Source organism: Anoplopoma fimbria, chromosome 21 (assembly GCF_027596085.1).
Source record: "Anoplopoma fimbria isolate UVic2021 breed Golden Eagle Sablefish chromosome 21, Afim_UVic_2022, whole genome shotgun sequence".
In the NCBI taxonomy this organism is placed as follows: Eukaryota; Metazoa; Chordata; class Actinopteri; order Perciformes; family Anoplopomatidae; genus Anoplopoma; species Anoplopoma fimbria.
The window spans coordinates 6,617,000-6,643,123 of record NC_072469.1 but is presented as its reverse complement, the minus strand read 5'-3'; the positions used below and the strand labels follow the sequence as shown (position 1 = coordinate 6,643,123).

Here is a 26,124-nt window from a genome sequence, read left to right as displayed (position 1 = left end):
CCTACATTTTTAATTCAAAACCCCAAAATGTCGACCTTCTGGTGGTGCTAATGGAAGAGACATTGTATCACAAAAGTCATCCTCTGGGAACCATGAATGTAAAAACAAACAATATCATGTTTTTTTTAGATATTTCTGTTTGAATCAAAGAGGTGGATGGCCCATCCAACAGACCGCCCGGAATTGGCATCTCTACTTTGTAGCTACACTGCTAGAATGGCTAATAAAATTGATACCTACAAGGATCAATATCTACCTGCAGAATACCAGTTTTGCTGATTTGTATGAGGAAAGTAATAATTGTTTATTTTAAATGACACCTGACCTGCTTAACAGAATAATCAAATAATACTTAATTATGGAAATAATCCATAATTGCAAGCCAAGTCACTAATCTTCTTTTAAAAGCCAACATATTTGTATGAGACTATAATTTTCATAGTCATGTAAATGCAACACCCTTGGTAGCTGCCTTGATGCTACACTGATATTCTCCATCAGAGATTAAAATGGCTGTCGATGGAGGAAGACTGTAACACCATCGATATCTGTGTGAGGAAAGTCTGCAGACAGATGTGAACACTCCCCTCTTCCTCGCCTGAATCTGGGGTAGAGCAGGGGGATCAGAGTGCCGGGGCAGAGTCTGGACCGGGGGGCTAATCCGCTGCCGGCTAATAGCCCCTTGATGATATACGCAGTGCAGCTGTGGCAGGAAGGTAGGCCAACAGCTGTGGCCCGCAGACCGATTATCAGATTTCAGCCACAGACGGCAAACAAGCCGACAAACAAAGCAACACAACAGAGTCTCACCTCCTGCTGCGGGGGAGAGAACAAATTAGAAAATGGCTAAGAGGTTTGTTAGTATTTATAGAGAGAGATTTAAAGGAACATTCGGCCCCCCTTAGATGCTCTTTTATTCAAGTAACTATCAAATCAGTATAAAACTGTTTGTATGTGGTTTCAGATAACAAAAAGTAACACATACATTTTTAGCTAATTTAGGATTAATTTACATGTATGTGATGTAACTAGAGGCCTGGTATAAGGGATAGCCATGTTGAAAAAACAATATTTTCCACTTTTCAAACAATCATGTGGTTCAGGGGCTAAGCTAACAAGCTAAATAAAGCCATTTAGCCTGCATTATTGCATTTTCCGCTAATTATTTGCTATCACAAAGAAGCAGCCAAGCAAAGCAGTTTATAAGTTTAAATTCTCATAAAACTTCTCCAAAAGTTCTGCCATTTTGACTTCCTTCGTGGTCTTTTCACTCTTTTGCTTTTTCTCTTTCCCTCACTTTCAACTCTTGTGGTCAATAAGCATCACTTGACCCCCTGTATAATAGCTCCATTGATAAAAAGAACGCTTAAGGGCAAAGAATAAGTTGTGTTTTACAGCCCTACTGAAGCCCTATCTTATTGGGTCTGAACTTAAAGCAACAGTCTGAAACATTTTTCATACAAAAATATGCCAGTTTTACTACTTTATTGAACGGTTAGGAAATGATTGGGTCCAAAATTCTAACAACCAGAAATCTAAGAAAATTAACCGTCACAGCACTGGCGTCACTGTTATCTCACCATTTAGTGAGCACTGACAACGTATCTTGTGAATGACCACTTTAACTGCTTTTTTTTTTTTTCTTCTCAGTGCAGTTTAACTGGAACAAGATGTCATGTGAGTAACGGAGCCATGGGACCAAAACTGCTCCCATTCTCTCACACCATATGATTCACTGGGTTTGGTGACACAGGGGATAAATGATGAATAACAAATAAAAAAAGGCCATGACTACATTAATAATTGAACCTGACACAGCTGTGCTCCCCGGTTGCAAATGTTGGCGGATGGAGTCTTAAATAGGCGGCACTCGGTTTTGTTATGTAAAGCCAAATATGATAAAAAAACTGCCTCGTCCTTTTGAATTATTCTTTGTTTTTGCCTTGTTTCTGGTGGTGAGTGTCTAAAAGAGGTCCAAAATATGGAGCCAAGGGGACAAACTAATCAATGAACAAATTCATCTATGGTTACACACATGTATTCAGTTTAAAATTAAGTGTGTGACAGAAGATTTTCCTTCCAACAGAAATACCAGCTTTAATAAAATTGCGTGTAGTTTCCAGATTAAGAACAGTCAAATAAAGAGCCAACTCATCCTCTAAGGCTCAATGAACAAATATGTGAGGGAAAAAAAGCCACTATTATCTGTTATCTGTGTAGATATTGTTACAACTGGCTCCCTGTTGGAGGACTGGATGTTACATGTGACGGGGCTAAAACCTCACATGACAGCGTGACGTCTATGAGACGCCCTCAGGTGCTTTGCAGACAAAAAACTTGAAACTAGGATATTTAACAAATACTGCATCGGTTACTATAACAGACTAACTATATTATAAGTATTTATAATGTAATATTATAGTTATAACTATTAACACTATAAACATGTGGAAAAAGGAGAAACAGCGCTTTTGTGAATCATAAACTTGCAGTAGATCTTTTCTAATTGTTTACTCAACAAAACTCCTGTGTATTCTTCCTTCTTACAAACATGTTGAAAGTGTTTCCTGCACAATTTTGAGTCAAAAAAATGTTCTCCTGTCTTTTTGATAAATTCCGGCTTGTTTCTAGGATTATTTTAAATAGTATACCCGTGATTTAGCAGTTAGAAACATCCTCTAGCTTCCACTGTACGCTAACTGTAATTATGAGAGTATCAGACATATTTTTATCTATCGTGGGCTGTGCATAAAAAAGAAACAGTATGATTCCAAATGGTGTTTTTAAGAGCTGAAACGTGATACAATCAAGCAACAGAATATGAATGTAGTCAAATAATCTGTTAGGAATTTTTTTAAGCAAACATGCAAAAATGTTCCCGGTTTGAGCTTCTCTGCTGCCTTTCTTTGTTTTATATGAAGGTAAACAGAATAGGTTTGCATTTTAGACAAAACGAGACACGTGAGGACGTCACCGCCTTGGGTTTTTGGAAACTGTGGTAGCCATGTTTCACTATCCTTTGATGGGAACGGAGAAGAAGGAAAGAAGATAGGAGAAAGGAAATCTTCAGTTTAAACGCAGCCGCCACCGCATTTTTAATTGAAAGCTCGGTTCTCTGTCTCTGTTTCCTGAGTGGGTGAATTAAAGAAATGAATGAATGAACATCGTGGGGATTCGTCCAACGGTGACGAGCCAGGCAGGGAAAACGGAACATGATACAGATTTCTGCCAACCCATATACGACTCATCGCAGCCTCGGAAAACCGCCACAGCCTATCTCCTAAATCATATGCATGAGCTCCTCTTTTCTGTTTTAACCTCCTCCTCTCCTGGCCGAGGCTGACGTCCTTGGCCGACTTTACTACCTTTCAGAGGATGTAGGAGGCTCAGTTGTAGAGGTAGAATGAAGGGACTAGTAATCATGTGAAACTATGGTACCAAACATGTCATGCTAGCTTGTGGTGTAAGATGTTAATTAAGGCTCTGAAGGTAGTCTAAAAACTGGCATGGCCGTATTCACAAGGGTCCCTCGACCTGATTTAGAAGAACTTGACACACAGTCCTGAGCTTCATCTCAAATGAATATTTAGGTTCCAAGCTTACAGATGATGTGCACCACTACTTATATGGAGTATACTGTTAACCTGCTATCTCCCACCACCAAAAACAATGGGCCTATGGTAAAGATGGGTGGAGCAGAGGAGGTTAAAACCAGCATTGTTCTCATCAGTTTGGGTTGGTCTTGTACTCCTTTTTCTTGGTTGCTTTGCTGGCTTTTACAGCACATTACCACATGTGTATTCCATTGACATCTTTCTCTACAGCGTCACCAGTTTTACAATCTCCACAGGGCACCTTTGAGACGAGCTTCTTCCCAAATGAGGCATCCAACACTTGACTGGAGTGACACTAACTCGTAGAAATTGACGAAAATAAACTTTTAAGCTTCTAAAAGAATGAAAGGAATGTTAAATCCTTTCCCGGGCAACATTTCTGAGACATTTTGTAAACTTGATCTTTTGCAATCTTTGTATAACTCTACGGCGACTTCGGGCAGTCACTTACGCAGTGAATTGGAATAAAAACTCCTCATACAGCTTCTTTTAAAAAAAAAAAAAAAAAAAAAAACACAGGATGGCATCAAAAGTGTCTCGAGCTGAAAATGCTGCGACTGAAAAGGCTGTTACGTAAATATAAAAATGATGAAAGGCCTCTGCCTATTAGGTCAAGCCCAGCCATGCTTGAATAGAATGACTGTGAAAAGTCAACATTTTTCTGGTGCAGCCCATGTGATGTGGTGCGAGAGGCGTGCTCAAAGGAATGCCAATGCAGTGAGGGTTTCCCTTGTATCGCTGCTTTGGCTCTGTGTGGTTCAGGGAAAAGCAAACCCAATGACGTAAAGTGCCATCTGTGGGGTAGAGAGGGAGACAATACAGGCCCCACGAGGGAATAACAAGTGCCTGCTGCTAATATTAACTTATATCAGAAAAAGCCGATGAGTCATAGAGTAAAAACCTTTGAAACATTCATATGAGAAAATGTCAGATTTGCGGTTTTCTGCTGCTCTGCTATTGTGACTCAGAGCTGCAGCTAACGCTTTCATTATCAATGAATCTGCCGTTTAGTTCCTTGATTCATCATTATGTCGATTAGCGTCAGATAATTCTGAAAAATGTGGGGTTTTCCGACCAACAGTTCCACACTCAAAGATATTCTCTTTAGGATGAAATAAAACCGAGAAAAGCAACAAATCCTCACGTTTAAGAATCTGCAACTCAAGAATGGTTGATGGTTTTGCGGAAATAATTACTTTGTATAATAATATTATATAATGAATCAATTTCCTGTATAGTAGCCTATCAATTTTCCATCTCACTAACCAATTATACTAATCCATTTATTGTGTTGCTAAGGCACTCGTATTAACCAAAAACAAGAAAACAAGACTTCCACAACTACAAAAGCAAAAACTACACTTTGAATATAATAAACATTCAAACATACTGTGATATATTATGTAGTGAGGTTAACTTGTGACTTTATGTAATAGAGTAAGTTTTAAGGCAATACAAACTGTATATATTGGTGTAAATCTAGAATTAGAAGAGAAAAGTGTTAGTTACCATTATCAGCAACCTTAAGGGCAGAAATGATTCATGGTTTGTGTACAGAAAGTTATTCAGTTACATTTTTGGGTTGACTGTTATAAGCTGCTAGGTAACCCGAGACAATAAAAGCAGATGCTGCCTGAGGCGAAATGTTCAAAACACACATCAATACAGAAGTCTTGGGTGTCACAAACAACATAATAAAACATAGAAACCTTCCTATTTTGGAGGGTTTTATCAGTATTGTGGATATGGTGCCAAAAATGTTAGGTTTGCCCTCAGGATGGCACTCAAAAAAAAAGGTCAGGGGGTCATAAAAAACAAAAAGGGGTTTTCCCCTGGATAGTCAAAATGTGCTTGGCTAATGTCATGGCAATCTGCCAATTAAGTTATGCGAAATAAAGAGCCATGAGCATGAATTAACAAACAGAAATCCATGGCAACGGGGTTAAACGTTGTAAGATATCTGGCTTTGGCTGTTCGCCAAACTAACCGACCAACAAAATGATCCGTTTGCTTCCATCACCATATATCTTTTGGGTTCTAGTGTGAAAAATGCAAGATTTTTTTGCTTTTTCTCTCATTCACATCACTGAAGAGTTCCTGGAATAAGGGAGGACATTCACTGCCATTCTTTCGCCAACAATCAATAATGAAAATTGCTCCTAGTTGCAGCTCTAATCTTTGGAATCTGGATGAACAAATGATGATTACCATTTACAACTTCCCGACAAAAAAAAACAACCCACCGATTTCTGGGAAATGCAGTGGAAAAAAACCAGCACCACAACAATGACGGCTTAGAACCAAAGATGACACCAAAATAAAACCCACACCACATACCAACACGGCTTCCGGTCTGCCACCCACACACACATACACACAAAGGCAGAAAGGTTATTGTTAAGATTTGTATCTCGCCATTGTGCTGCTCATTGTTCTGAGAGAGAAAAAAGTAACAGGGTGGAAGCCGGTGACTCGTGAATACTTTGGTGTAATTATGCAGTAATCCATAATTAATGAATTAGGACAATATGATGCTGCGACAACTGTTTTTTTTTTTCCTTTCTTTGCACCACCAGATGACTCCGACCATCCTGCGGGTCAAATCGCCCCCTCAAGTTACAGCATTAAATATTCAAGCTGTACCTTTGCATAATTGACCTTGTCAACATACCGAGGAAGTGACTCGGGAGGGTAAAAGACTAAAAATAAAAAAGGACTGAATGGTTTAAATTTGAGGTCAGGAACCTCTGAGCTCAGCAGAAACCCGGGACACTTTAAACAAACTCCTCTTCAGGCTTAGTGAAGCTGAAGGCAGTTCGACTTCACTGCAGCAGCTCTGGGCGCATGATGCAAGTGGGTCCCTACATGTCTATGCAGGCATCAAACAGGGTAGTCCATTTGAATAAACAGACACTAATCTAACCGTATTCATCTTTAGGCCGACTGTGTGCTTGTGTCTTTGCCGTCTGATGGGTGTTTCCCAGTTTGAGTTACCCAACAGGCCAACTATCCTCGCCCAAAATAATCTTTCAGGGGCATCTTGCCTTTGTTTAAAACCCTGAAGAGCACGCCGGCTCGCTCTTTGGTAACCAGCATAATGGTCGTCCCTGTCATGTGATCTCTGCAACAAAAAATTCCACAGCGGCTACTGAAGCGCAGCGCACATGGCGGCCCTTCTCCCAACAGATGTTTTTCGTTTGTGCTGCTGCAGTCTCCGGGTTCAGAGGCACGGAGCCAGAGAGGTGATTCATGATGCGAGCCTTCTCCTCGTTACAGTCAGCAGACACAAAGTGGGCTCCGGGGTTGAGAATAAACACGGCCCTGGATCTGCTTTAGTCGATTTTTAAAAAACGATCATGATATAATAAGCCTGTAAAAAGACTGAAGATAGAAGTGATGGATGGCACGGACTGTTTGTTGAAGTGGCTGTTGAAGAGAGAACTGGGCCTGTGTCATCCCCCCCCTTTAAACAAACATATCTGGTTACTGTCCTGCTCATCTGAATGTTTACATGTGATTATTTAAATCACAAATAACCTCCCATTTAGGCACTTTGAATGTTTCTGCTACACATGACAGATTACTCTAAATAATGCGAGTCTGAAGTCATTCATGTCTGCAGCTTTAAAGCGGGAAATGAGGTCACATTTTGGCGTTAGCGGACATCAGAGAAGGTGTGCGCTACATCCTGGTTTGATGCTCCATTTAACCATAGCAGGAAGGATGCCAGTGGAGGATTATGGTGATGGTGGGGGTGGGGAAAGTGGGAAACACACACATAGCAACCCACCCGCCTGGCCTGATTTCTCAAAGGTGACACAGCATCATAGAGTGTGACTTTGGGTGTGTTTCTGCACAACATTTCACTTTTGAGAGTAAATATTTCATTTTTTAATGCAATCTGGCCGACATGAGAGTGGGGAATGTCTATAATACTGAAACAGTTAAATCCAGATTTGACTGCCAGTGACTAGGGAAGGTATTTCTCTCTCTCCGACACACACACACACACATAAACACACATAAACACACACACTGCTACAGCCTGGCAGCATGCTCTGAAGCTGTGAGTTATGTAATAGTGAACACAGAGAGCTGCAGGCCTGAGTGCACATCTTCCTGTTCCCTCCACCACCAAAGCCATCCACCCGCTCTATTATACCTCCACATATCTGGTAAGAAAAAGAGCAGCAGATTCACAAGATGAGAGGTGACCTACACCCAACACCTCCATTAACTCTCTATGTGGGGGCGGGAAATGTCCATTTTTGCATCAGGGACATCAATTTAAAAAAATGCACTTTCACAGCTGCAGTTCAACAGGTGTAGTTATTTTATTTTATTTAGGGAGGATGTGCAACACAATAATGTATTTTGGCCTCTAGAGGGATTTTGTATGACCAGTTGAATTTAGGGTGAAGCTTTGGGTGCAAATAAACTGTATTCCTCTGGTTTATGCTCTTAGATGCTTGTTTAAGAAAGGAGATGCACTTATGACTTCTGGTGACATGAATACCTATGTTGAATACACTTATTGTAAGTCGCTTTGGATGAAAGCGTCTGCTAAATGACTGTAATGTAATGTAATATACAGTACCAGTCAAAAGTTTGGACACACCTTCTCATTCAACTACTTTGAAGAATCTAAAATATAAAACATATTCTGGTTTGTTGAGCATTTGTTTGTTTACCACATAATTCCATATGTGTTCCTTCATAGTTTGGATGTCTTCAATATTAATCTACAATGTAGAAAAAAATAAAAATAAAGAAAAACCATTGAATGAGAAGGTGTGTCCAAACTTTTGACTGGTACTGTATGTCTAAACATATTAGAATATACTTAATAGTTGTGCATGTTCCTGCGTTTTCTATAACAACTGTTTTCTTAATATGATTTTACAAGATATATAACTATGAGGTGAACAACCTAAGCAACTGATTAGGAAAAATCCACACGTCTATGGTGACAACAAGGCCTAATATATGTAAGATTTTTAAGATATTATCACACACATGTGAAGTAGTATATACTGGTACTGTATATGTTAATTGGCCTGCTTTTTGTGATGAGAGAATTCATACAACATATACAGTACCAGTCAAAAGACACACCTTCTCATTCAATGGTTTTTCTTTATTTTATTTTTTAAGTAGTATATATTACATTGTGGCAATGTAATGCAATGTATTCTCCCATGTAATTGTGCATTAAATGTGCATTTTTTTTAATATAATAATATTATTTTTGGTTGAGTTGTTTAATAAGGCATCTCCACTGTTGTATTTGCATTAAATGTGCTTTTTTTTTAATATAATAATATTATTTTTGGTTGAGTTGTTTAATAAGGAATCTCCACTGTTGTATTTGCATTAAATGTGCATTTCTTTTAATATAATAATATTATTTTTGGTTGAGTTGTTTAATAAGGCATCTCCACTGTTGTATTTGCATTAAATGTGCTTTTTTTTTTAATATAATAATATTATTTTTGGTTGAGTTGTTTAATAAGGCATCTCCACTGTTGTATTTGCATTAAATGTGCTTTTTTTTAAATATAATAATATTATTTTTGGTTGAGTTGTTTAATAAGGCATCTCCACTGTTGTATTTGCATTAAATGTGCTTTTTTTTAAATATAATAAATAATATTATTTTGGTTGAGTTGTTTAATAAGGCATCTCCACTGTTGTATTTGCATTAAATGTGCTTTTTTTTTTTAATAAATATAATAATATTATTTTTGGTTGAGTTGTTTAATAAGGCATCTCCACTGTTGTATTTGCATTAAATGTGCTTTTTTTTTTATAATAATATTATTTTTGGTTGAAATATAATAATATTATTTTTGGTTGAGTTGTTTAATAAGGCATCTCCACTGTTGTATTTGCATTAAATGTGCTTTTTTTTTTTAATATAATAATATTATTTTTGGTTGAGTTGTTTAATAAGGCATCTCCACTGTTGTATTTGCATTAAATGTGCTTTTTTTTAAATATAATAATATTATTTTTGGTTGAGTTGTTTAATAAGGCATCTCCACTGTTGTATTTGCATTAAATGTGCATTTTTTTTAATATAATAACATTATTTTTGGTTGAGTTGTTTAATAAGGCATCTCCATCCATGCATGCATCTTGCAGACAGGCTGACATCATGGCCTTACCTCCTCCAGCACGTTCACTGTGTTCCTGCAGCTCTGCAGTCGGGTGGTGAAGCTGGATGTTGTTGGAGAATTGTAATCCTCTGTTGTCTCCGAGAGAAACTCGGACACCGATATTTGATCCGGCATCCTTTTAACTGGGGGGAGGTATAGAGAGAGAGAGAGAGGGGAGACCACTGGAGGGTTGGAGATGAATGCACAGAGGGGGAAAAGCATGCACTAGTTAGAAAACCAGGGGGAGAAAGCAGTGGGAGGACTGGTGAGATGGGGAATGCTGATTTTTCTCTGCAGAAGTGTGCAGAACTATGAGGATGATCTTCTCAGATGACTTCACTGCTCCCCAGGGCCCATGGGAGGAGGGAATCCACTCAATCTCTGCAGGATGTGTCTTTTTCCTTGTCTAAATAAAATAAAAACAGTGTCACTCTGCGTCTCTAGACCTCGGAGGAGAAGCCACAGTGGAGAATAGCGGATGCCCTCATTATGCTCTGCAGATGTTCAATAACCAGCCGGTCGTCCACAAACAGCCCGCAGATACCAGCCTGTGTTTAGGATCTAGCATAGTCCATGGTCCGCCCGGGTCGTCTGTGGCTGCAGCGGGGGTTTGAGCTCCTTTCTTCAGCCGTGGTTGGTGCTTTTTAACGCTGGACGCTGCTGCAGGAACACGCTCACCGCCGCGCTCTGCTGCTGCGCCGACCACGTGTCAAGCTGGAGGGGAGGAGCGAGAAGGCATCCGGGGAGGATTTTCAGAGTAAAACACCGCAGGGGTGACTTTTGGTTTGGTAAGCTTCATGTTGGAATGATTCATTGAGGGAGGAGGGATTCATTTTAATACATTGCAGGGCCAGTCAAAAGTTTGGACACACCTTATAATTATAATAATAATAATAATAATAATAATAATAATAATAATAATAATAATAATAATAATAATAATAATAATAATAATAATAATAATAATAATAATAATAATAATAATAATAATAATAGTAATAATAATAATAATAATAATAGTAGTAATAGTAATAATAATAATAATAATAATAATAATAATAATAATAATAATAATAATAGTAATAATAATAATAATAGTAATAATAATAATAATAGTAATAATAATAATAATAATAGTAGTAATAGTAGTAGTAATAATAATAATAATAATAGTAGTAGTAATAATAATAATAATAATAATAATAATAATAATAATAATAATAATAGTAATAATAATAATAATAATACTGAAAGAAAAAACAAAATATATTTATTTCTAAATACAGTACCAGTCAAAAGTTTGGACACACCTTATAATAATAATAAATAATAATAATAATAATAATAATAATAATAATAAAAAAATATATTTATTTCTAAATACTGAATTTTTTTATTTATTTCTAAATACAGTACCAGTCAAAAGTTTGGACACACCTTATAATTCCATATGTGTTCCTTCATAGTTTGGATGTCTTCAATATTAATCTACAATGTAGAAACAAATAAAGAATAAAATAAAGAAAAACCATTGAATGAGAAGGTGTGTCCAAACTTTTATATTTTAGATTCTTCAAAGTAGTTGAATGGTTTGTTGAGCATTTTTAAATACCTGCCAACTTTGTCACATTTTGTAAGTGTTTCCCAGGATTCGATGGTTAAATAGCAAGTGTGTTAAAACTTGAGTAAACCATGACTCCACATAGTAGTGAAAGGTTGAGCGCATTTTAGACTGATGTGCAAAATGTGCACCACAAAGATAAGGCACTGCCTTATGAGGAATGCTATTAGATGCTTGTTTAAGAAAGGAGATGCACTTATGACTTCTGGTGACTTGTAGTTCTCTTGAATACCTATGTTGAATACACTTAGTGTAAGTCGCTTTGGATAAAAGCGTCTGCTAAATGACTGTAATGTAATGTAATGTAATAAATGTGTAGGCTGGAAATTGGGAAGTACTTGTATTTACAATAATACAACAATACAATACACTGTGCAATTATAGTTATAATAGTTTTTCTGTCTGTACATATAATATTTCAATTATTGTGGATTCTTTACTGTTTTTATCACTTATTTATAATGCTTGTTTTTTATTTTATTTTATCTTGTTTTTCTTTAACTATGTCTCTTGTTTGCACTATAACCTATGCTGCTGTAATCTTGTAAATTTCCCCGCTGCGGGACTAATAATAATTATCTTATTTTATCTTATTTCTATGGTTGAAAGCCACTATGTATTGAAAATGTATTGAAGCTATTGTACTACAATTTATTAATTTGAAGTTTTAAAAAAAACAACTTCTGAATATATACAATCCAATTGTTAACATAATGGACAACTACAGCTGTTTTCTAACAAAAAGCACTCTAGTTTTACTATTTTATTTTGAAAATATATGTATCTATTTTACGGCATTCTGCTCCCATTGGTGGCAGCTTCACACAACTCTCTCCCACCCACTCCGCCTGGTTGATGGGGCCAGAGATGTCACTCTGCGCATGCGCGATAGGGACCCTCACGACTCTAGGGCCTGTTTGCCGCAGGAAACAGCGGTTTACAGGCGGAAAAAAAACGCATTAATGTTTCGTTTGTTTGCCTTGAAGCGACAACTATAAAACAATATATAGTACTGAGTGTTATCAGAACAACATGAGCCTATATAAATGATGCAAATTGCTCCTAGTTGCCTTCAAAAGCAGCAACATTCAACGTAAAGCCTCTTTTGATCTCCAACGTTAACGGTTAAAAATCGTCCGTTAGGTTTTGACGTTTTTTTACGTGATGACGTAGAATCTTGAGAATGACTGACGTCATAAATCATTTCTCCAAATCATGTCCTAATGTTGTGTTTTAATGTGATATCTATCATTTGTGTGAGTAACAGCCGGTCATTACATTCATTTTCCTCGTCTAACATGGCTGTGTGCTGATTAAACAGAGCAGTTGGTTTTATTGAGTTTGCACCAGTGTCCCCTACTGTCAGATGAGTTTACGTCACTTTATTTCACTTTACTTCAGCTGAAAAAAAAAAAAAAAAGGTATTGAGTTAGTATTCATATATTAATACCATATAAGTGTCCAAATAATTATTTTATGAATTTACAAAATATGTAATTGTCTGTATGGTAAATATTATCCTCCTTTTTTTAAATAAATTCAGTTCATTTTAATTTATTTGAAACGTCATTGTCTCCAAGGCAACCAGGTTTGCATCCAGACATGTAATACAATATGTGTATGTATAACACACAAACAGACATTTGCCACAATGTAATATATACTACTTCCTTTTTTTTTTTTAAACCAACTTGTGTCATAATATCTTAAAAATCTTAGAGATATTATCAACACAGAAGTAATGATTTCCCCAAACCAGTTGCATAGGTTGTTCACCTCAGAGTTATATATCTTGTAAAATCATATTAAGTGAGATTAAAGATAATATGTATAAAAAATATAAAGATTTTATACACCTACATTTTTAAAACTGTTGTTAATTTTTTTTTAGTTATTGTGGATTTTTTATTTTTCCTACTTACTTACTTATTTAAAATACTTGTTGGTTTTTTTCTACTATGTACCTTGTTTGCACTATATCTATGCTGCTGTAATCCTGTAAATTTCCCCGCTGCGGGACTAATAAAGGATTATTTTATCTTATCTTATCTTATTTTATCTTAGGTTGTTCACCTCAAAGTTATATATCTTGTAAAATTATATTAAGTGAGATTAAAGATAATATATATAAAAAATATAAAGATTTTATACACCTACATTTTTAAAACTGTTGTTATAGAAAATGCAGGAACATGCACAACTATTAAGTATATTCTAATATGTTTAGACTTAATTTTATTTTCCCCACTATTCTCAATTAGTTTCCAGACTGCCAATACAGGAAAATATGCCATAAATGTAATACAATATGTGTATGTATAACACACAAACAGAAATTTGCCACAATGTAATATATACTACTTCACATGTGTGTGATAATATCTTAAAAATCTTAGATATATTAGGCCTTATTGTCACCATGGACGTGTGGATTTTTCCTAATCAGTTGCTTAGGTTGTTCAGCTCAAAGTTATATATCTTGTAAAATCATATTAAGAAAACAGTTGTTATAAAAAATGCAGGAACATGCACAACTATTAAGTATACTCGAATATGTTTAGACATACAGTACCAGCCAAAGTTTGGACACACCTTCTCATTCAATGTTTTTTCTTTATTTTTATTTTTTTCTACATTGTAGATTAATATTGAAGACATCCAAACTATGAAGGAACACATATGGAATTATGTGGTAAACAAACAAATGCTCAACAAACCAGAATATGTTTTATATTTTAGATTCTTCAAAGTAGTTGAATGAGAAGGTGTGTCCAGACTTTTGACTGGTGCTGTAATTAGATTTTCCCCACTATTCTCAATTAGAGAAGCCTCCATATTTCCTATTGTACTCATCCAAACATGCAGCGCCACCTTGTGGCCGTTCACTATTATTAATTTATGGATGGGATTTCCTCGCAAATTATAATAATAATAATAATAATAATAATAATAATAATAATAATAATAATAATAATACTGAAAAAAATATATTTATTTCTAAGTACAGTACCAGTCAAAAGTTTGGACACACCTTCTCATTCAACTACTTTGAAGAATCTAAAATATAAAACATATTCTGGTTTGTTTACCACATAATTCCATATGTGTTCCTTCATAGTTTGGATGTCTTCAATATTAATCTACAATGTAGAAAAAAGAAAAAAAAAAAAAACATTGAATGAGAAGGTGTGTCCAAACTTGTGATTTAAGTTTTTAAAACCAAAATCCTATAAAATGTGTTTTCTGTATTTTATTTCCGTTTCCGTTTTACTTTGAAAATCCTGACCGGAACTTCCGCTAATGCTCGCTTTTGCTACACCGCTAGCTCAACATAGCCTGTTAGCTTCAAGCTAGTGTTGACAAAGTGAGCTGAAGGTAGGAGCAGATTGCTGCTGCTTCTTTAGGGGGTTCTTCTCAATTTTAACAACCAGTACAGAGGGGAAGAAGAGGATACTGTTGCCGTCTCCTTGGATACGGTTGTCACCTCATTAACAGCCTGTTTTCTTCAAACTGAGGGGACACTGAATGGCCGAGGGCTCCTCAGGTAACCAGCATGCTGCCCAAACCCGCCTATACGTCCATAAATAAACTACTTCTACTGCCACAACTCAACTAAATCACTCTGTAACGACAGTCTGCTCATTAAACTCGCTTTCTATTGTTTCATATTTATTCTTTATTGAGAGAAAACAAAGCTAATTTCGATGCATAGCTCGCTGTTAGCTAACTTTCAGCTAACAGCGAGCTGAATGCTGATGTTTTTCTTTTATAACGCTGTTGTGACGTCATGTGACAAGTGCCAACGTCACACCTTGGACTTGGACCCAGTGTCATGATTGTGATTTGTTGGCTTAGTTGAGTAGTTTTCTGTGGTGTAACTGCTGTCTGTACAACCTGGATTGATCAATACCTGGGCTCTGGTAGCAATTGATTTGGTTATAGGCTGATTTAATGACACAATAAATGACTTGTGAATCATCAACTAACATGATTGACTCATTGTTTCCATTCCCTCTTTATAGCATACTCACTGTAGCTGTATTTGGTTGAGTTTATCACACACACACACACACACACACACACACACACACACACACACACAACTTCAGGCTTCTTACTTTGGATTTGGGAGCAGTTTGTTTGAGTGTAATCAGTAACTGTTTATGGACTGAAAGAGTCAAAAGCATTTCCATTCAGTGTTGTTTTTCCCCCATCCATCCAAAGATGCGTTTTATGGTTCCCTCTATAGATAAACATCTTGTAAACAAGCTTTGTAAAAGTGTTTGATGTCAATTCAAACCAGATTTCTTTTTAGTTTAGGGGGTATGATTTCAATTTTGTTTCATATTTATTCTCATTATTATCTACCCAAGATCTTCCTCGTTGCCAGTGTTTTGGTACTTTTTGTAATAAGAAAAAAAGTTTAATGAAATCTTAAGTAAAGAGGTAAAAAATTGGAACACCAAATTATGGTTTACATTTTGTGATACCTTGTCATTTGCAAGTGCCTTCATCATTACAAGTGTTGATTGTAGAAATAAATGTTATGTCTTTTTCTGTTTGCAGACCCACCTGACCTCAATCCAAATGAGGCGTCACATCCAAAACCATATCAGAACAAATCCAGAAGAGGCCGGTCCAGATACAACAATGACAGAAACCTGAATAATCATGATCCTCCTCAGCAATATGGACACTTTCATCAGGGCTTTAAACCCCCATTTGGCCACGATAATTCCGATTATGCAATGCAGCAGCATCCTCCCTACCAGGGGGAGGATGGAGCCAGATGGCGAGGCCGAGGTAGAGGGAGAAGAGAAGGAAATAGAGGTGTAAATGGGAATTTTGGTGGCTCCAGTTGGCAAAGACCTGGAGGTGACTTGGGTCCATATAGTGCTAACAACAGGGGTGCAGGGGGTTTTCACTCTAGGGCACATCCTATGGATGATGGACCCGAGGGACCCAGCTGGCGAAGAGAAGATGCAGAAAGGAATCTCGGACAAACCAATGGAGACTCGGATGCCGGGGCTAAAAAAACAAGGAAGTTTAGCCAGGAGCAGAGGAGAGGACAACAAAATGAAAAGGGCGCTCGCTTGAAAGAGAACAACACTGATAGTCCGAGGTCAAACGACACCAAAAGAGAAAACCCCGCTTTAGACATCAGAGAAAGAAGTCAGAGGAGCAGGACCGGTCCGGACTCTCAACATGATGATCATCAGAGGAAACAACCTGACGTAAAACGACGCCAAGGGCCAATCAAACCGCCCAAATTACCACTTCAAGAGGAAACTCAGAGCTCAGAGAGGAGGTCCAGTGTCCAAGATGACTCTGGCTATGGCAGATCATCTCAGGATCCTGGCGGTAAAGCTGGACGAGGCTCAGGACGACTCACGCCCCTCCAGGCCAGAGGAGGGAGAAGAACCCATCATCAGAACCACAGGCCGGTCCAGAGGACCTGGGACAAGGTGCCGGAGAGCAAGGAGACACAGACAGGTTAGACTATAACTCCTTTCAACTTTTTACGCCTTTATCATATTTTTAATATGACAGGATGCCGAGATAGCTCACAGTGGACATTTTCAATAATTTGTCAGTGTCCAAAATGAAATTTGTTTGGAAGCTTTACCTACATGACACCTTGACTTTATTTGCACATTAACTAGCTTCACAGTTACATAAAACGATTCTATAACACTGGTTGACTATATAGTATATTCCCCTTTCTGCTTGATCCAGCTCTTTGTAGAGTAAAATGTGAACCTCTGATCTCTTTCCTCCACAGGGTGTCTGATTGAGCAGCTGTCTGAGGAGAAGTATGAGTGCATGGTTTGCTGTGACATCATCCGGTGCATGGCCCCAGTGTGGAGCTGCCTGAGCTGCTTCCACGTCTTCCACCTGAACTGCATCAAGAAGTGGGCTCGATCCCCGGCCTCTCAGGCTGACGGTACAACGCTTAAAATACATCTCGATGTTTGCTATCCAGTTTAAGCAGCACTGACTCACACTCCACTCAGTATGGATGTCTCTGTGAGGCTACTAAACAACAGGCCCTCAGCATAATCCACCGTAATGCATAACACTGTTGTGTAGATGGACAATACTTAGTGGCTGTGGCCCCATTAACAAAAAAAAACCCACACAGCTGTCGGGCTTAGAAGTTCCTGCTGCATCAACATTATATTGTGGTGCATTACAGTAACAGGCTAGTGGAAATATCTGCTCTTCATGAAAAGTTAATATTATTATAATTTTATTCTGTTTTTCAGAATCAGCTGAAGGTTGGCGTTGTCCAGCCTGCCAGAATGTTGCACCGAAACAACCAACCTCCTACACCTGCTTCTGTGGTGAGTGACTGCTTAATTCATGCAATTAAATATAATTTTCATGAATAGGAATTTAGTTGTCCAGTTAGATAATTTAATGCATAATTTGTTCCGGTGAGACTCTTTTCTCCACCATTTGTAGCCTAACAAGTCTTCCACCGAAAGTGAGTAAAACAAGGTCATCACTCTTTTTATTCTACATTTGATTGGCAGGTAAAGTGACAAACCCAGAGTGGCAGCGCAGTGAGATTCCCCACAGCTGTGGTGACATGTGTGGGAAGAAAAGAAGCGGACTGGACTGCAACCACCCCTGTAACATGTGAGCCTTGAAAATCACCAGATAACAGTGTTTTGATGTCGTTTTTATTTTGTAATCTGGAGGTGTTTTCAGGGAAGTAATGAGTTGGGCCTGGAGGGAGAGTGTTATTATTATTATTATTATTATTATTATTATTATTATTATTATTGGTAGTATTATTAATCAATCCCAAGTGTAATTATCATTAGATGAAATCCTAAAGTCTGTAATTTTGTAATTTTATCTATCTCTACCAATGATACAACAATAATTACAATTGGTAATTGCAATGAAGTATATTTTGGATGTATTTAATAGTTGCACATGATTATTTTAATAGTACAGACTGTGTATTTAATTCTGCTGAAGAGTATTTTTGTTAAACAATATTTTCTGTGTCTCCCTTCAGCCTTTGTCACCCTGGACCTTGTCCACAATGTCCTGCCTCCATAACAAAATCCTGTATCTGTGGGAAGACCAGGTCCTCTACATTTGAATCATCTTTGAACATTGAGTATTTATGTGTTACCCAAAGAGACTGCTTCCTTTTATATGTGGTTTTGACACCATGATATTTATATTTTTGCAGTCAACCAATGCGCTGTGGTCAGGGTGCAGTGCTCCAGTGTGCCGCGGTGTGTGCTGCCTTACTCAACTGTGCTAAACACACCTGCACCCAGGTGTGCCACAGTGGGGCATGTCAACCCTGCCAGCTGCAAGTTCAGCAGGGTGAGTCTCACTTTGCCAGCTCCACACCATGTCCTGACAGATAAAAGTCTGTCCTGCATTTGTCTTTTTGATTTTGATGACCTGGTTTTATAATTAACTTATTATAAGGTTCTCCTTTTTTTCTTTTTTCTTTAGTGTGCTACTGTGGCGTCACCACTCGTGAAGTCCTGTGTGGCACAGATAAAGACAGATTTGATGGTTCGGGACACTTCACCTGTCAAAAAATATGTGGGAAGTAAGTCTGACTTTGTGGCACTAATCATGTCCATTCATGTTAGTTTCAGTTAGATTGTTCCCACTACAGCCTAACCCTCACTTTCCTCCATTCAGGATGCTAAACTGCGAAGCTCACCGCTGCCAGCTGGAGTGCCACCGCGGTCCATGCCAGCCGTGTCCTCGCTCCCCGAGCCTGGTGAAGACGTGTCCCTGCAGTCAGACTCAACTGACCAAACTGCTGGAGCTGGGATATTCTGAGCGACGAAGCTGCTCTGATGCCATCCCCTCCTGTGGAAAGACCTGCAACAAACCCCTGGCCTGTGGCTCCAGCGGTAAGGAAGACGGACAAAGTGTGTGTTGGCTAGAAAGAGGACAAGGTTGTGTTTTTCAAAGGATGGCTTCTGCCTGTCAACATGCCTCAGACTCTCACATCGTTTCTGAATAATTCCTCATGACAAAGTGTTTGAGGTTAATGGTAGGAAGTGAAGCTACACTCACACAAGATCTGAAACTGACCAAGTACAGGATATGAAACCTTTAAAATGTCAAGTAGCAATATTTCAGTATTTGAGATTACAGGTCAAATCAAACGTCATGATGTCAGGCTTTATATGTCCACATTTAAAGACCTTGTCAAGCCGAAGGTTTTCTATTTGATTGTATATCCTGAGGTTGTTCCCTTTCCTCCACCATTCAGACAGGATGTGCATTATGTTGAGTTTGGGTGCATTGTTCTTACACTTTCTCAGGACTTAAATAACTTTGTTTATTTCAGACACCATCCATATGTGTGAGAAGTTGTGCCACGAGGACAGCTGTGGTCCCTGCTCCCTGACCTCCACTATCAGATGTAGATGTGGTTCCAAGACCAAGGTAGGCAGAAACACCAGCAGAACATTCATCACACAACAGTGGCGGTGTTATTCGTTATGCTTCATTTATGATATCAAAGAACTTAAAAATAATCCTTTGCTTTTTCAGGAGGTCCCATGTGCAACGATCCAAAAAGAAGGTGAGATTTAAACAGATGAAGTTAAACAAATGTGAAATCACCATCTACTTACATTATCTGGTATTTCACTTCTGGCTCTTTCTATTACAGAAGAGCTCGTCTTCACTTGTGAGAAGCGCTGCAACAAGAAACGCTCCTGCGGCCGACACAAGTGCGGCGAGCTGTGTTGTGTGGTGAGTATTCAGTGATGCTATGTCGGTGATGGGTAGTTTATACTTTCCAAACTCGACATAAAAATGAACAAATTGATGTTGGAAATGGCAAACGAGACGATGCTAGTGTTGTAAAAACAACAACTTTGATGCTTTATTTAACATATATTTTACTATTATAAAGTTCTTAAGTAAAACTGTACAGCGAGGTAAAGTCAAATGCCATTTATAAGTTTGTCATTTTAATAGAGGTCTTAGAACTCTCATCACTTTTATGGGAGTTTTTCATGCAAGCTAGAAACATCTGGAGATGACGCACAAAAATGATTTCAACTTGCAGCACACATCTGATAAAAGTGTTGAATATAATTAATCAATAGGAGGTGGTGTCACTGGTTTCTGTCTGTCCGTCCAGAATGTGGAGCACAAGTGCCACCTGATCTGCGGCTACAAGCTCAACTGTGGCCTCCACCGCTGCCAGGAGCCTTGTCACCGTGGAAACTGTGAGCCCTGCTGGCAGTCCAGTGAGTCCTGAAGGCGTTTCCTGCGGTTCAACAGCACTGTGTTTATAAGCCAAGTCTCAGAAGCCCAACATAGTTATCCTGCCATTCCAAACAAAATAACCTAATTTGACATTGTTACATAGTTTTTTGTCCTTTGTGGTGTTATGTCTAGCATTAATGTGCCATGATTTATGTCTTATGTGGTGTCCTATGATTCCTTTTGTTTGTAGGTTTTGATGAGCTGGCGTGTCACTGTGGGCTCACGGTCTTGTACCCGCCAATCCCCTGTGGCACAAAGCCACCGGAGTGCAAAAGCATGTGTACAAGGAGACACGAGTGCGACCACCAAGGTGAGATAAAAAAGAGCAAACATTCACATCGCAGTTATAAACTTTAAAAGAGAATCCTAACATTTATCTCTCATTTAGTGTTTCACAACTGCCACAGTGAAGACAAGTGTCCACCCTGCACATACCTCACTCAGAAATGGTGCATGGGAAAGCACGAGGTAACGTCCCCTGAGCTGCATAACTCTGTTTTCGTTTATTTTTTTATTTTTTATTCCTGTAATTAAAAGTGACACTTTTTGGCCCCACAGAAACGCAGCAACATCCCATGTCATCTGCAAGACATTTCCTGTGGCCTGACATGTAATAAAACGCTGCCGTGTGAAATGCACCGCTGCAGACGGATCTGCCACCGGAGCGAGTGTTTGGCAGGAGGCAGCTGCCAGCAGCCCTGCGCGCTGCCGCGTTCAGACTGTGGCCACCCGTGCTGCGCTCCATGTCACAGCGGCAGCAGCTGCCCACGCACCTCCTGCTCAGCCAAGGTACAACACGCTGCCACCTGAGAACAGCTGGACTCCCAGCAGCTGAAATATGGGTTACAAAGTTTGAGCAGATTGTCGCTGGATTCATGGGGAGTTAAGGCATTTATTCTCACCATGTAAAGTTTCTCAATATAAAAACTTGTTTCCATGATATAAAATATTTTTATGTTTATAAAAGTCTTTATTATGTGGATGTGAATTTTAAACTATTTAAGACTTTATTTACATGACAGTTTCAATATGTTTTCATATTGATATTGTAGGCCTTTGGTGCCATAATGTGATGTTAATGATTCTTGTTGGATTGATGTAAATTATTCTGGATTGACTGAGTGATGTCACTATAGTAGTGCGACCTGATTGGTCCACATAGGTCTACCAACCTATTTAAGACATGCTCTGTCATTGTTTTGTAAAGTAACCTGATGAAGGTCTGTGTACCGAAACGTTGTCACTAAATACCCCTAATGCAAGTGAAGAAGACACCGTGTCTATATTGTCTACCCTAGGTATTCTCCTACGCACCTGTCGACCTACTGGTGTGCAAAAGTTTGCCCTTTTTTATGTTTATAGAAGTCAAAAATCCTAATTATTGAAGGTTGTATTCAACAGTACAGCTGTGTATTCTCTCTGTTCCTTTAAGCCACACGTGGGCTTCCAGCAGTTGATGAAATCTGCTCTAATAGAGTTCAACTGTCATAAATAGTTGTCTTGGATGAAGTCATAACCTTTCAGTGGCAGTCCTCCCAGCATGAAACCTTTCACAGCTGCAGGAATTCCTCACACGTGTAGCCTCAAACTTTCAAGAAAGTGACATATTTGTCTGCTCACAAAAGCCTCCATTGTATGTTAAACACTACTGGTGGAGTCTAATTCTTATTTTTTCACAGGTCGCTCTACAATGTGACTGCGGTCGAAGAAAGGAAATGGTGGCCTGCACAGACGCAGCCACATCATATCAGAGGTCAGTTAAGCCGTTTCTGTTTTCAGCTGTTTGAATTTTTGAATATGACGTGGTTGAAACGTCCCTAAATCTTCTGTACTGCAGGTATGCAGCCATCGCCATGGCCAGTAAACTGTCCGACATGCAGCTCGGGGACTCGATGGACATCGGCCCGTTCCTCACCAAGAAGGAGCTGAAGCAGACCAGGTAGAGTGATTTCAGGAGGGTGTTACTGAAGACTTGGGGGCCAAAGCTGTTGATGTGAAGTGTTTCTCTGCAGTGGTTTGTGTACAGCTGCAAGGAGTGGCACGATGCAGTTTCTTTTTAATCAATAATGAAACATTATTTAAGTATTCCTCTGCATAGAAATTGATTTCCTGTTGACTATGAGAGATTACTTCTTGCTTGTGCATTAATATTTAAATCAATCAATCAGAGGTAATGCATTTTATGGATTACAGCAGCCACTCAGAAATATCCGGTGATTCATGAGATTCATTTTACAACAGCAAACAGACAAACACTGAGTGAACGGCATCAAATTTAAGGATTTGATTTGAAACCCGCCTGCGTGTTTGTCTAACTGATCTAGTTTGTGTTCTCAGGCTTGAATGTGATCAAGAGTGCGCTACCTTGGAGAGAAACAGGCGTTTGGCGGAGGCGTTGCAGATAGACTTATCTTCTGACCCCTTCAACGCCCGCTCTACTTCTGTATACAGCGACAGCCTCAAGGAAGACGCCAGGTCTGACTTTTTACTGTTTTAGTCTGTTTTTTTACCACATTTATTACTGGCCGTTTAGTTTTTTTAATCTCGTCTGTGCAGGAATTACTGATGTTCTTCTGGTTCTCTTCCCTTTTAGAAAAGACCTGAAATTTGTCACAGAAGTAGAAGAGGAGATCAGGAATCTTGTTGAGCTTGCTAATAAGGTAAGATGAGACAAGTGATCCCCTTTGCCAGAATGATGATGACAGTTTGGATGACCTCTTGTTCTCCCTCTGGTGGCTTTGTTGTAAGCCCAAGGCTCTTATTCTTTTCTCGTTCCTGCAAATTTAATAACCTTAACTTCTGTCCTTAACATTTTTATACCGAAGCATCTACTGATTTTTCATTTACATAACGACATATGGCACCTAATCTTCCCCCAAGGAAATGAATGTAACGGCCAGTGCACAAGTGAAAATGAACTCCTTACACAACAGAATGCACAAAGATACAAACTGTTTATGAGCTCTACATGACGGACATTAAAAAAAGCATAGTTTGTTTAAAGCTGCATCACCTTGGACCACATACCGGAGGGCAGAAGTTTGTAGGTAGCAGTTAAAATGCGGAATGTTACAACTCTGCAAATAATTATTGACATACACAACAAATTTCTTCAGATTCTACATGAAATACAGCTTTTAAAATGATTTTATGAGTTCTGTATCCAAGCCAAAGTTGATATACGATCTCTTTTCGTTCCTCAAAATCTGTGCCATTAGAAAGGTTCACTGTCTGCTCTTTTACACAATTGCATGGGCTGCTTCGTGGTACTTGTTTTCGAAAAGTGCTGCGCCCATCTGATTAGACTAGACACTTTTAGCTGTGTAAACCGCCAGCTTGCATTCTTTTTATTATCATGATATTTATTTCATACGTTATTTTCTGACCTGGTTGTTGTATATTCAGCTATTTCTGGGCTCGGTCAATTCTCCACTGGACCTAAAAGATCTGAACCAGCTGTGGTTGCTTGTGGATTTCTGACAGGACGGAGTAAAGCCAGACTAAATTAGTAGGTGCCTCATGGGGCAGTTAGAAAAATAGTCTCCGTGGTCTTTTTTCAGCTTTGTTGGATGCATTGAGCCTAACAGGCGCGAGGCTGTCAAGGCTACTGCTGCATTGGTTTCTATGCTAAATGTAAAAATGTATTGTTTATGACCAGCTGAAACCGTTTCTGGAACAATGAATCATGGGGCCAAAGCGTTTCTGCCTCAGAGTCTGCTTATGAAAGATTTTATCGTATTTTCTCACGTTGCTGCATCTTTACTGGCTCGTTTCTCTGCTCTTGGTCTTCCTGTGTGGGCTAATACTCTCCTATAACAGAGGTTATTATTTAGTTCTCTATCAAAACGTTGCTGTGATACTTTCTGACTAGCTTCTGGCAGAGGAAGTGGCAGTTTTATGCCATTTGTAATTTCCCGAACTCTCCTTGTGTAGTACAGTACCATAAAACAGTCAGGTGAAATATGTTACAGAAAACAGACCACACATTCACTTCGTGCCTAAAAGTGTGTTGACATACGTACATTACAGCTATACCATGGGAATTTATGTGAATTAATCTGCTGCTATAACTTCTTTCGGGTTCAGATTTTTTTTAACTTGGCTTTAAGGATTTGTTACCATTCAGCCACAAGAGCATTAGTCAGATTTTGTCTTGCAGAAATGTTTTTTCTTCGTTCCTACCCTTTTAATTATCTCGCTTTCCTCAGATTTGTGTTGCATCCAGAGGTCCTGACCTCCCACTTTATTTAAGAATAGATTTTAAGATGTATTTGAGAGATAGAAACACAAACTCCAATGTAGCTGGAGGGCAGTGGGAAGCAGATCAGTGATTCTTTGAAAAGCTTTTCAGTTTAAATCCCAAGTGAACATAACGGCTTGTTACTGATGTTTGCAGGGAAAACAGCCAAAGAGGAGCCACTGTTTCCCACCCATGAACCGAGAACACCGCAAGATCATCCACGAGCTGGCCGAGGTTTACACCGTGGAGAGCGTGAGCTATGACAGCGAGCCAAAACGCAACGTGGTCATCACAGCCCAGAAGTAAAGCTTTATTCAAATGGTTATAATAAAAACAAAATATGTAAAAAGTGTTGGCTGTTGATTTAAAGAATTTGTGTATTTTGCTCAATTCCTCAGGGGGAAGTCGGCCTGTCCAAACTCAACCCTGACATCACTGATAGAGAGAGAGACCATAGGGAGGGCCCCTCCTCCCATCGCTCACATCAAACAACACAGCAGCAAGTGCGTCCTCCTACTCGGGCCGTTTGTTACTGTTATTAATATTAATGTTAGATTTTAGATTTTACTGTCTGCTCATGACTCATTTCTCCCCTTGATTCTCCTCCCAGAGCCGCCAGTGGAGGCACATGGTCCAAGATGGTAAAGGAAGAGCCTGTGATAGATTATTTTGATGTCCAGGACTAAAGATGAGGCCGAAGAAGAAGAAAGCTCAGGACCTACTCATAAACATCAATCTACATCTGCCAAAAAATGTCTGAATCACCTTATTTCATTTGTGTTCATTAAATATCACTAAGAATTCATGTGGCTTCAAAATCAAATATTTAAGTTTGGGAACATCCACTTGGTTTATCTAGGAGGAGGATTTGATTTAAAATATTCATTAAAGTTGATTCAACTCTGCACGGATCCTTTTAAACAGCTCCTGAGTGTTTTTTCTTTGCCTCCTCTGTATGCAGCAACCGGTCCCTCATTGAACCCAACTCAATAAAAAGTGAATTCATCCTTCTTTTTTTTTTTTTTTTTTTAAAAGGACACAATTGTTGATATTAATTTAATGCATGGGCTCAAATATTCAATCACTGATAAATGAGATCACGACACAACCGTAGATGCTTCTTCAGATTGAGCTGCTGTTCTAGAAAACATGTTCAGCCGTAGGATATATTTTGTTCTTTCTCCTGGTGTTGAGCCAAGGCCTCGGTAGTAAACCTCT

At 38.6% G+C, this 26,124-nt stretch overlaps 2 protein-coding genes across 2 annotated transcripts in view; one reads left to right on the top strand and one right to left on the bottom strand.

Moving 5' to 3' along the window:
- asap1b (ArfGAP with SH3 domain, ankyrin repeat and PH domain 1b) overlaps positions 1–10,480 on the bottom strand; it is a 57,562-nt gene extending 47,082 nt beyond the window's left edge. Inside the window, exon 1 of the mRNA XM_054622571.1 lies at positions 9,782–10,480. Coding sequence (XP_054478546.1) covers positions 9,782–9,994 — 213 coding nt within the window. The 5' untranslated portion in view covers positions 9,995–10,480. The remainder of the gene's footprint in view (positions 1–9,781) is intronic.
- A 4,189-nt stretch (positions 10,481–14,669) lies between these two features.
- Positions 14,670–25,829, top strand: nfx1 (nuclear transcription factor, X-box binding 1). The gene is made up of 23 exons (XM_054622729.1): positions 14,670–14,937; positions 15,960–16,886; positions 17,176–17,337; positions 17,660–17,737; positions 17,930–18,035; positions 18,424–18,495; positions 18,604–18,743; positions 18,879–18,978; positions 19,074–19,291; positions 19,735–19,832; positions 19,941–19,971; positions 20,062–20,144; positions 20,539–20,647; positions 20,857–20,976; positions 21,055–21,134; positions 21,225–21,455; positions 22,346–22,419; positions 22,504–22,605; positions 23,004–23,141; positions 23,260–23,326; positions 25,063–25,208; positions 25,305–25,409; positions 25,517–25,829. The coding sequence occupies exons 1-23, from the start codon at positions 14,919–14,921 to the stop codon at positions 25,590–25,592; spliced, it is 3,282 nt and encodes a 1,093-aa protein (XP_054478704.1). The 5' UTR covers positions 14,670–14,918; the 3' UTR covers positions 25,593–25,829.
- Positions 25,830–26,124: the final 295 nt, after the last annotated feature.

Coding starts and splice junctions, on each gene's coding strand:
- nfx1 (XM_054622729.1), top strand. Junction 20,145..20,538: donor GCGGCGAGCTGTGTTGTGTG/GTGAGTATTCAG, acceptor CTGTCCGTCCAG/AATGTGGAGCACAAGTGCCA. Junction 20,977..21,054: donor ACACGAGTGCGACCACCAAG/GTGAGATAAAAA, acceptor TCTCTCATTTAG/TGTTTCACAACTGCCACAGT.